The 12,203-nt window shown below is 41.7% G+C and overlaps 1 protein-coding gene across 2 annotated transcripts in view; it reads left to right on the top strand.

The window, feature by feature from the left end:
- CSMD1 (CUB and Sushi multiple domains 1) overlaps positions 1-12,203 on the top strand; it is a 956,661-nt gene that overhangs the window by 205,425 nt on the left and 739,033 nt on the right. For both annotated transcript variants that reach the window (XM_081856635.1, XM_081856636.1), the window contains exon 2: positions 2,013-2,229. In XM_081856635.1, the coding sequence (XP_081712761.1) occupies positions 2,013-2,229 (217 nt within the window). The remainder of the gene's footprint in view (positions 1-2,012; positions 2,230-12,203) is intronic.

A 12,203-nucleotide genomic window follows, 5' to 3' on the forward strand; every position in this document is an offset into this window, starting at 1 on the left:
TGTGACAAAGGTGACCTGTGTGCTTGCTTGCTTGCTTGCTTGCTTGCTTGCTTGCTTAACAGCTGTTGGGAACTTCAAGGTCCCTGCTCTCCCATCTTATGGTCTTTGTACTGGACCTGGAGACTCCAATAGAGAGCATTCTATGTCAAGAAGGAGGGCAAGTGGGTACTCTATCAAATGACATGGAGCAGGGCCTTTTCAGTCGTGGTGCCCATTGTATGCCTCACTCATCCCAGACCAGGATTTACACCAGTGTAATAGAGTTGGCCAGGATGCCAGAAGGGATACAATTTATGACCTTTCACCATTATCTGCACAGCAGGGGGTGTTAAGTCAACAGTGCAAAGGCTGATCTGAAGCATTCCCTGCTGGTTACCTGCTTTCAGTGATAGGGGTCGCTGTTTGGTAGTACCCAATTGGTTAGCTGTCAGATTCTAGAGGTCCCTATTGGTGGCTCTTAGGTAATTCACAAAATACAGAGTCCATTCATAAAACACAGTGTTCATTCATAAAGCAGTAACATAAATCTCCATTGCTACATATTGGGTGTATATTTCAGCAGTTGAACGTACAGGTTTATGGCCATGCTGTAGTGTAGTGCTTATGCGACTGTGAATAAAAGGTGGCTGGGTTCATTGTCTCAGGGTTTGGGGGGGGGAAGAGGTGACAAAACTGATTTCCAATAAGTGCCCCCTTTATTTCCATAACAAGTTGTTGAGTCTGTACTCTGAATGGTGACACCAGGGACGAAGAAGGTGCAGGGTTTGTCAGTCCAACCCCTGCACAGTCTCATCAGGACTGACATTAAGGCAATTGGGCCTAATTGGGCCCCGCGTGCTGCTCCTAAGTGGATCCCTGCACCAGGGCAATCTAGATGGACTTTATTTATATCTGTAAGATTTTGCAGACTTTTGCTGTGAACTGGGGCCCTACAAAAAAAAAAAAATCAAGTTGCACCCCACTGCTTCAAATTGGGGGCCACTGGCTAGCCCTGAGTCTCATAGTTGCTGGGCCTGAGTTGCCCTGCCCTTGCATGAAGTCTTGGGTTTACAATTTTGGGAGAGGGGAGACTGCGGCACTGGGGAGTGGGCAGGCTGGCTAGCCCCCCTAGATTTAGAGGCCCTAGGCGTCACCCTACTTAGCCTATACATAAATCCGGCACTGGGTCAAGGCGGCAGCTGCCCTTCTTCCACTGACACCGCTGCAGCATCAACATCCCAAATGTGTACTGTAGTATTTATTTACTTATTTATTTATTTAGCCATTCCCCCCCCCCCCGATTGGTCGACCCAGATTGGTTGACCCAAGGAGTGACGCAGCCAGTGACTCCCTAATGGTGTGGGGGCTAGCCACGCCCCCCGCACAGAGGGGAGAACTCGTGATGAGCCCGCAAAAATGAAATTGCTTTGGTGGGCAGGCACTTAGGGGCTGCAAGAGATTGCTTTTTCAAAATTGCTGGGGGGGGGGCTGTTTGAAACTAGCCCGGGGGCTGCAAGTGGCCCCCGGGCTGGACTTTGGACATGCCTGTTCTAAATGTTCTTTCAAAGACTGAAGCACAACAATTGGATTTTGCACCATCATCCGCAAACATATTAACTTGATGTTCAACATTTCCTATTTTCACTCCCTTCACAGAGGCATCTGCACATAGTTGTATAGCTAAGATCTCCATCACCACTGCAGAAAGCAGGTTCTGAAGCTTTAATTTTTTTAAAAAATAAATACATTATCCTACGGTAACTCAAGGGTACAGGAGAAAAGGATAAATTAATCTGAAACTTATACTAAAGCAAAATATCTGTTAGATATCTCACTCAGGTCTGTTCAAATAAACATGCTGTTAGATGGTTTGACATGCCATGGAATGCTGAGTGTTCAATATTTCTTTTCATGTTTCCTATGATAATTAGAAATATATATATTTAAAACTAGGTAAAAAGAAATATTAAAATTGGAAAGCACAGCTGTTCTCACTTTTTTATTCACTCTCTCTCTTTCTCTTTGTTTTTCAGGTCAGAACTGTGGAGGGTTAGTACAGGGTCCAAATGGTACAATAGAAAGCCCAGGATTTCCTCATGGCTATCCAAATTATGCCAATTGCACATGGATCATTATCACAGGAGAGCGTAACAGGATACAATTATCATTTCATACGTTTGCCCTTGAAGAAGATTTTGATATTTTGTCTGTTTATGATGGGCAACCACAGCAAGGAAACCTGAAAGTGAGGTAAAGTTATTCATGGCTACGCTTATACTGTTTATAAGTCTTCTGTTTCATGAACAATTAGTGGTTCGCAGCAATTAATATCCACATGTGTTCTACTTTTCATAATGGCAAAGAGATGGATTGATGCTTGTTGAAAGTCAAATGATCTGTTTCTCCTGATTTTCAGCTATAACAATCACAGTTGCCATTATTTCTCTACATTTTCTCTTCTTCAGAAACGGTTGTCAACTGCCGGGGGGAAAGCATTGTTAAGTTAATGTCTGACTACTCTTGCTTATATAGAAAAGCTTATTGTGTTTCAGAAACAAATTTGGTAATTTCAGTAACATGTAAAATGGGGACAATATAGCAGATAGCACATTCAGTTGCCTCATTGTTCAACTGCCCCCTCCGAAAGAAAAATATTGTAGAAGGGAAATAAAGGAGAGTCATGTACTGTATTTCTTGCAAAAAAAGACTTGGTGCATTGGTTTTGAGCGTGGTATGTGTTTTCAGTCCTACACTTCACTCAATTCCCTGTATCCCAGATACAAGGATATCCTTGGAATATGTAACCAAAGAGTGAGGACTGAGTGAGGATGTCTTATTACAGATGTATATGAATGCAGTATGATGCTGTGTTTCTGCAGACCTCTTTAAATAGCAATCCACATAGCAACAGTCTCCATGGATGAAGCCTTTTGCAAGCACTAGCTTACTGTGCAGATTGGGTGGTATTCTTCACGTAACCACTTGGTGTGGAGAAAAGGGCTTGATATACACGGGAAGATAGTGCCCAGGTGTGGCAGTCCTCTGCCATGGTAATTGTTTTAAATGTGAAGCCTTCTCCAGTTGGTGAACATATTGTGTCGTTCCTGCATGCTTGCTTTGCATGAGTGGTTAAAAACACTTAATGTATATGTCCTAACTTTGCTGCTCCAATGCTGGGTTGGCCAGCCTCATATTTTGACCATTTATATCGTGGCCATTATTTCCCACCATACCTGCTACTTCCTGCAAAGCCAACAAAAATAGCCTACACCCAGGCTGCTTCAAATACCACTTTTGGTCCATTTGGATATTCTTGCTAGCTGGGATTAGTTTGGTACATCCACCAACCAGGGCCTTAGTTTCAGTCCACATAGTTACATTTATTCTGAGAAGGTGCAGGCTTTTTCTTGTTGTTGTTGTTTGAATCATTTCAAAGACAAGCATATTTTCAATGCTACTTTTCCTGTTTTGCTGTTGCTGACTTTAGGTCTTTTGGCATTAACGTTAAATGCTTTATGCTTTACAAATTTTGTGTGCATTTTCAAATTATTATCCACAGTGTGGTCACCTTGCTTGCTGCAAAATGTACTAAAAGCAGGGTGAAGAACTCCTCATTCATTATAACACTTAGGCTGTATATCAGAATCTGAATTCAGTACTTCCAATATGTACACAGGGACTTGAATGTATTCTTAAAGTTCTGGACAGACACTGGCCTATGTTGTCTCTAGTGGTTGGGGTGAGGTTTCATGTACACTATGGAAATGAATGCAGAGAGCATTCATGTGCACTGAACAGAAGTTTGCAAAAGTTCTGTGAAGTTTCTTTTTATTGTGTGTCAGGTGTTTCCCACTGAAAAGATGTTTCTGAGCCAGGGATTTCTTGTAACACATTTGATGTATTGCACAGCTTTGTTTTCATCGATAATGAACCCACACCCACATCAGGCTCTGGAGAAATGGTCTCAGAAGCCCATCTGTAACTACTAGAAAGTATAGAACTTGTTCTTACTGCTAATGTGCAACAGGGAATTGGATTATTATTATTTTTGTGCTAAATAAGCATATTGAAGGGGGTTTTGCTCACATTTTTATTCTTGTGCACATTTATAAAGGGGAAGTAATAAATTGGTCAGCTACAGGTAAGGATATTTAAATAGTCATAATGCCCCAAGGCGATATATGGCTTTCAAAAGTATGAAAATGAATTAAACATTCCATATTTGTATTGTATTGTATTGTATTGTATTGTATTGTATTGTATTGTATTGTATTGTATTGTATTGTATTGTATTGTATTGTATTGTATTGTATTGTATTGTGTGTGAAGAAACAATAGCAGCATCACCATAAGACTTGCAACACAGAAAAAAACCAAAAGTTAGCATGCACCCCCTCCAGTTGAAGAAAGTTCTCTTCTTCCCAAGGCCTCTATTTGCAAATGAAAGTCTGTGTCTTTTGACCTGTTCATGGCTAATTAAAGGATGTAGCTAGAGAGTATTGCTCAACAAAGATGCGAAACTTGAAAATGCTGCAATATTAACACTCCAGAAGGTGGCAGCAACAAGTTTGAGTACATTGCAAATAATTCATCCTACCAAAGGCAGCAGCAAAAGAGGGCTAAGTTAGGAGCAGAATGAGGTTAAATGGCTCATCTGGCTTCAGCCAGTGATGGGATGAAGCACACTGTCTCCCACTTATGCCTTACGTGGATCCTGGTTGACTGCAAAATCACCCCAGCCAAAACTGTATAGGTTAAGTGGAAGGGGTTGGACAAATAGCCGCTTCTGCTCTGCCACTTTGGCCCTTATATTTTGGTATTCTCTCAAAAAAATCAGTTTAAATATTCAAACACACAAATGCAGACTGCTGCTTACATCTTGCAGTGATGTAACAGAACTGCTTGCCATGGAATCTTCTTTTTTGAAAGAAGTGATATGTAGGTCATTATTTAAGAGCACAGTGCAAACATATGATGATTTGTGACTCAGTGGTGTCTACAGTGGCATTCACTCTAATGAGGAAAAATGCGGATAATGAGTGCTATCACTAAAATAGCAAGTTCTAATTAAACTAGAACAAAAAAGCTCTAAGGATAAGCTGTTCACATTTTACACTTTGAGCAGTTTTATTTTAGATATACAATTAACAACACTCGTGGCAGTGCTGGAATATAAATATAATACAGTAGTCAGGAATGGTAAAATAAATTAGTAATTCACTGAAAATATACTGCTCGTTGCGTAATATGTGTTTCGCATGCACACAGTACATGAAAGATCAGGTGACTTAAAGCAAGAACCTTCTCAGTTTGGCTTTCTGCACAGTCCCCAGGCCACAACCCAAATAGGCTGTGCACTCTTCTTGAATGCTTTTGAGTGGCACTTGAAGTGTCATAATGCTTCTTGTTTACCTTAAGGGAGGATGGCAGTGTGTGTGTTTTGTCTTGCTGTATACAAGGTGGTTCTTTTAAAATGAGATTCAGAAGTAATACAAAACACAAGTGAGTGAGAAGATGAAAGATTTTATTCTAAACAGCAAGCAATATACACATACCAAGCAAGCAGCTCAATCTGCCACTTGGAAGCCCTCAAGAAGTGGTGAAGTGACTCCCCCAGTCACCAATGCATCAGGGATGCGGGTGGCGCTGTGAGTTAAACCACAGAGCCTAGGACTTGACGATCAGAAGGTCGGCGGTTCGAATCCCCGCGATGGGGTGAGCGCCCGTTGCTCGGTCCCTGCTCCTGCCAACCTAGCAGTTCGAAAGTATGTCAAAGTGCAAGTAGATACATAGGTACCGCTCCGGCGGGACGGTAAACAGCATTTCCGTGTACTGCTCTGGTTTGCCAGAAGCGGCTTAGTCATGCTGGCCACATGACCTGGAAGCTGTATGCTGGCTCCCTCAGCCAATAAAGCAAGATGAGTGCCGCAACCCAAAAGTCGGCCATGACTGGACCCAATGGTCAGGGGTCCCTTTACCTTTACCAATGCATCACTTTCTCCAAACAATGTCCAACATCAAATAAGGTTCTCATCACTATCTCTTCCTCCTAACTGATTAGGACATTAAAGGCTGTTCTCATGCCATCAAAGAACTTAACAAGAGATAAGGAGAAGGAAGGAAGGAAAAGAGGCAGGAAGAGGGCAACCGAGTCAGATCACTAACTCCTTGAAATATAATTTTATCTTCCAGATAGATTGCCCATACATGTTTGTGTAGGTAGGTAGGTAGGTAGAAACCACTGACTTTGGCATGGCATGAATGCAGAAGTCGCATTTGTTGTTCGTCCCAGTTTTGCCTCTAGCTGCACCTACTTTTTGCATCTGGCTCTGCCCTGGAGGAATGTAGCCCCTGAGCTGGAAAAAAAAAGTTTTCTCACCTCTGAATTTAGAACAGTGGTCCTTTGCTGAAAAACAGTAGCTCAAAAGAACTGTGCTATATCTGTTCAACATGAAAACACCTGCCAAAACCCAAACAGACCTGTGGAAAAGTAATCAAATACACACAAGAATTGGATCCATTTCAACTACCAGAAAAGGCCAAGGTATTAATAAATTTAATCCACCAGTAAAAACCTACATACTGTTGTATCGGTGGCAGATATCATCTATTAAAACAGATGCTTAAAATGCTTTTACAGCTGACGTGGCATTTAAGACCCATGGCAACATTTAACTGACCATCAGCGGAGTGGGGGTGGGGAATTGGAAATGTCACTTTCTCATGTTTGTCCCCCTCCCCAGATGCAATTTTTCAATTGCTTGTTTTTATAAAAAACTGAGTGCAGGTGCCACAGCCTACTTTGAAGCCATACTACATGAGAAGTGGAATAAACACGAAAATGAAAAGTCAACAAACTAGCACCATGGAAGCATAAAGAGTTGTGAGCCAAGCATTGTGAGCCATGTTTTTTCTAGTACAGAAATCAGGGATTTATCTCTATTCTAGCAGTGTGGGAGACGAAAACCCATAAATGGGCAGAGCAAACAGAACCCAAATCACCCTCAGCCTATTTAAATGGACAGCTCCCCAGAATGAGCTATTTGTCAAACTCTGAAAATTTGGTGTGAGTGGTGAATATTTTAGTGGGTGTTAAACCAAAAATGTTGGACTTGTCCAGGACAAAAAAAATGGTTTAAAGATTAAGGCTATTGGATTCATGATGCTTTGAGGCTATTACTGTCTGTCTGTGTAATTCAGGCATAGGAAAACTCGGCCCTCCAGATGTTTTGGGACTACAACTCCCATCATCCCTAGCTAACAGAACCAGTGGTCAGGGATGATGGGAGTTGTAGTCCCAAAACATCTGGAGGGCCAAGTTTTCCTATGCCTGTTGTAATTATTTCTGTGTTCCTGTAATACTCAGTTTATATGTGTGTTATTACAAGGGAAATACATGGATTATTACAAGGGCACCCCCCAAGTCTCTAAATTTGTATTTTCCAAAGGAAGCTTAGCCAAAAAAATATTACTTGAATTTCTACCACTAGGAAAGGATGGAGGCACAGAAAACTACTGTATATGTGCATTTACAATCCAGAAAAATCACATTTCCAGGAAAGGTGGGCATCAGCCTTACTCATTTTTAAATAATTTCTTTTAATTATTATTCTCTGCTCCAAAGACTGGTATCTATGTCTTTAAAATATTTCCATAACAACCACAGGATAAGTCTTTAGTAGTGTGTTCACTTAACATATCACCAAAAGAGATAAATTGCATTACCAAGACAAAGAAAAATAATGTCCAGGCTGACAACAAAGATGCTGCTGTAGCTATTTGCAGCTGCAGGGATGGGGGGAATTCTGAGATACATTTGGAGAATTTCTTTTCCCTTAGAAAAATTTGGTGAAATACCGCCCCCCATGCTGTTTCTCTGACCACAAATAGGGTGCAGAATTTCAAGAGGCCATTTGCACACAGCTCTATCTTAAACAGCATGTATTCCCCACTCTAATTACATAAGCCTTCTGTAAGTCAAATATTTCTTCCCTCACTTTCTTTCACAGTTCAGGTTAAAGCTTACACTGTGTAGAAATGTAAAATTAATTCAGCATACTATTTAGCAATGAATCGTCCCTGTGTTCAGTTACACAATCAGCTTGTCTCACAGACGTATTAAGTCTTTTGCCAGGTGAGCTGCTTTTATAATTTAAATAGCATAATAAATAACCTTCTCCTTGCTACTTTGGGATTGAGCTGCCATAACACATGTTGTTAATCCTCTGTGTAGTTGTACCATTTACCAGAAGATCTTCTTTTTGTTTAGGATAGCAATACACCTTTCAGGGTGATGCTTTCTTAAATAAGCATGTTTTCCCCACCCAAAGCGGTCTTTGAACTCCTAGTAAGATAAAGAAAATATATAATACATTTTTTCATTCATTCATTCATTTATTCTGTTCCTACTCCAGTTCCTACTATTTGTAGGAGGCTTCAAAGGTGAAGGGTTGGTGTATATATATATATATATATATATATATATATATATATATATATATATATAAAATCATGTGTTTTTCTAAAAGACCTTTTATATATGCAAGACACCTTGTTTCCCCCTTATATTTGCAATTTAATTTGACTTGAGTGACAACTGGAGATAATGATAAAGGATGGGTGCTTACACACCAAGGGCCAGAGGAGAAATCTATTTTAAATTGATTTCTATACGAAATGTGGCATTTTGGACACTGGTGAGCTTGGCTCACATTGGACTGCCTCTTACACTGAGCTTCTAATTATGTCTGAGCTACACATTCATTGTCGTGTTTTACTTTCTTAAAGAGTGCCCAATTGGTTATATGAAAAAAAATATACATAGAAATGCTCGTGTTATATCTGTAATAGAAAAAGTGTCAAGCTCCACACTCTACTATATTTTTATAAGTATTAGCATATAACATTTTCTATACAGTAATCTGCATTGTTGTATGTATCTGTTTATGTTCTGTTTTAGGAAACGTGGAGCGTTCATATATTTTATGAAAATATACACTTTTTTATATGCATATGCTCATATTTTTAGTGGAACTAAAATAGCTCACCACTTGTCAAGATCAAGGAATGAGATGGGAATTGGGGAAGGGAAAACACTGTGTGTATAAACTTGACACCAATACTTTGAGAAAATTCCATTCCTATAAATAGTGTAAGATGACATTCTAACAAAAGTGAAGCAGAGGTTGCCTGGTGGTCTGAATCAACTGTGCTATGTGACTTTACTGCAGCACAATACAAGAAAATGAGGTATGAGGGAGAATGGCTGTTGGCCTTAGTAATTTGGCCTGCAGTAAAAAAGGTATTATAAAAAACCAAAGTTTAAAAAAAGGTGCAGGAAACAATCAAGCTTAATTCACCACAACCTGTAGAATGTCAGGCTTCAGGGAATCAGATCCCTCCCCCCGTGGCAGTAATTAAGCAGATCAAATGAAAGGAGCATTCTTACCAGATAAGTTGTTTAATAATCACAGCGAACGACAAAGGAATGCAAATCACTCGTTACCTTCGGGTAACGAAACTTTCAGGTTGCAAATGTGGCAAACCCGGAGGGGTATACTTCCATGTTTCGCCACATGCGCATGCACAGAAGCGGCGCCTCATGTTGCAGATTTTTTGGGGCACTTAAGGACCCCTGGAACGAATTAAGTTCATATCCAGAGGGTCCAGTGTATACGTCACTCCTGCATCGGGTAATCTGAGCTTGTTGCCATTGCGCTTTCTGTTATGTCACTTTCCGAGTCCGTCTAGTCTTAGGCGAAGGGGGGGGGGATCAGGAATGCTGTCCAAGGACACTGAATCTGCCAGCCGTCTCTCTCCTGGTGTATGCTCTTCTAGCTCTTCCTCACCCAGTATTTCCCAGCTTTCCCCCTCTCGACTATGCCCTTCTGCAAACCACTGTTCTAAATTAATACTGTCTTCCTGCCCCTGGGAAGGTTCAGAATGGGGGGGGGGCTCCCACCATTACTCCTCACTCCAGTCCCTGATATAGAAGTACAATATGGGGTCAAAAATGTTCACTGTTACAGTGCAGAATGAAAGTCAAGCCATCAGAAATACATCTGAAGCCTAACCATGCCAGAGGCTATGATGCAACCATGTATTCTCATACACACATTCAACCCAATTGCTACCTAAAACATATTAAATGAGAGTTCACAGTTGCCTGTCAAAAACTAGTTGTACGCTGCCTTCACTCAGTGCTTGAGCATAATTAGATGTAGTCCAGGCAGAATGGACTAGGCTTTCTCAATAGTTCAGAAATGTTCGTGAGGACTCGTTCCTCATCTGTCCTTAAACTATTAATTCTTCTTTTTCTTTGGCAATCACTCATAGTCGAGTAAGATTGTCTTCCATGAAAACAGGCTTAATAATGAGTCTGTAAGTGACTGTGGAGGCCAGTTCTGGATATCCACACATCCTTCCACAGTGGGGACATAGGTTTCCGGTGGGGGTTGATCATGGTGAAGGTTTGCCAAATGTGCCTTCCTCTTAGCTCTTTTCTCCCTCAGTTCATGCTTCTTCAAGGTCCACAACACCTTTGGTAAAGGCTGTTCTCCAATTTACTGAATTACTGAATTTAAAAGTTGATTGTGGTTCGAGGACCCGACCCCCGCAATGTGGAATGAATACACAAGGACACGTGATATAAGGTTAATGGGCAAGAAAAGGCCACAACTTTATTGATTACAGCAGTGATAAGGTATTGGCTTAGGCATTGGATGTCTCAAACAAGGGGGTTTATTCACCAGTAGGTGGAGCCTGTTGATGCTAATCCAACTATAGGCTCTCCCCTGATGTCACCGAGGGTCGTGCCATGGCCTCCCGCCAAGCAGGCATCGGACAGAGTACACGACTGCCGGATTCCTTTAACGGAATACCCCAAAATTGAAGGCATAGGCGATGGCCACACCTAGCTCTTCGACACACCACAACAACTCCGACGAGACGACGGAGAGGAGAATGAGGCCGAGGAGGGGCTGGCACCACAGCACATAGGCTGCTGAACACACCCCCTCAGAGGCACCTGGTTGGGTGTCTGCCGATGGGCGTGGGCGCCAGCCAGGTGAGTGGGGGAGGCAGGGGGCTACCGCCCCCTGCTAGGAGCGGAGCTCGGGCTCCCGCCCACAACCACTCCCCTCTCTTCTAGGGAGGAGAGTCTTTGCCTTTAACTAAGTTGACGTTAACAGATACCATAGAATCCCGACTTCTTTTTTATCAGATAAAGTTAACAGGTGTTTTGTTTTGAGGGTTGGCCTCAGCACTATCAAGACGAGGCTTCAATAGTACCCTGGACAGCTCCATGCAGAACTCAGACTGTTCGAGCAAGAATGCTTCAGCAGCTGTCACCTTTAGACTGAGCCTTAAAGGTGAGATGCAGCCCAATCTCAGTAGCTAGCTGCACCTCCCATAAGAGGAGGTGGTTCACTTAAAAGGGCCCAGGTTGCTTAGGTGATAGTTGTCTCCAACAGAGCAAGGGACACTGTGGTTCCACTAGGGCTTCTGAGCTAGATTTTCAAGTTCTAGAAGCAAATTCCTCCTGTGGAAGTGTGTATGGTTTAGTATGTATGTATGTGGCTGTTCCTAAGAGCAATTTCTCCCCCCATTCCAAATCCCTTGAAAAAGGAGGGCTCAACCCCAGGGCCAGGACAATAAGAAGGAATTTCCAAAATGTATCTTTGCATATCTGGAGATATGCAGAGCTATTGCTGATATGTGGCTTGTGTGTGTGTGTAGGTTGCCCGGCCCAACTGCAACAGACCAACATGTTCAGAAAATGCATATATGCATTTGGCACATCTACTGAAATAAGACAGACAACACATTGTACATATATGACAATTCAGTTCAGGGTTACAGCTGACCTAAAATCTGCATCAGCATCACTTTCACATGGCATCCCACCTGAATAACTAATTTGACTTAAATTGTTCAGTCTTTGGTAATGATCCATCTATATATATATAGCTGTAGCCTTACTGGCTATTCAATAATGATTGATTGGTCAGAAAGAAACTTAAAGACCTGGGACACTGGAAGCACAGAGATGTTGGCTGCAGTTAAGGTCCAAAATGTGTCTTCCAGATACCCTTACCTTGCTGTTTCATATGCTTGCTGACTCTAGTAGACATGCTAAACGTAATGAATCTCACAAGCATTTTGTTTTTAACAAAGGAAGGTCAATTATACATTTACTGTCAAAACAATGGAGGAATAGCCATTCT

The sequence above is a fragment of the Podarcis erhardii genome (genome assembly GCF_964252035.2).
Source record: "Podarcis erhardii genome assembly, chromosome: 3".
Taxonomy (NCBI): domain Eukaryota; kingdom Metazoa; phylum Chordata; class Lepidosauria; order Squamata; family Lacertidae; genus Podarcis; species Podarcis erhardii.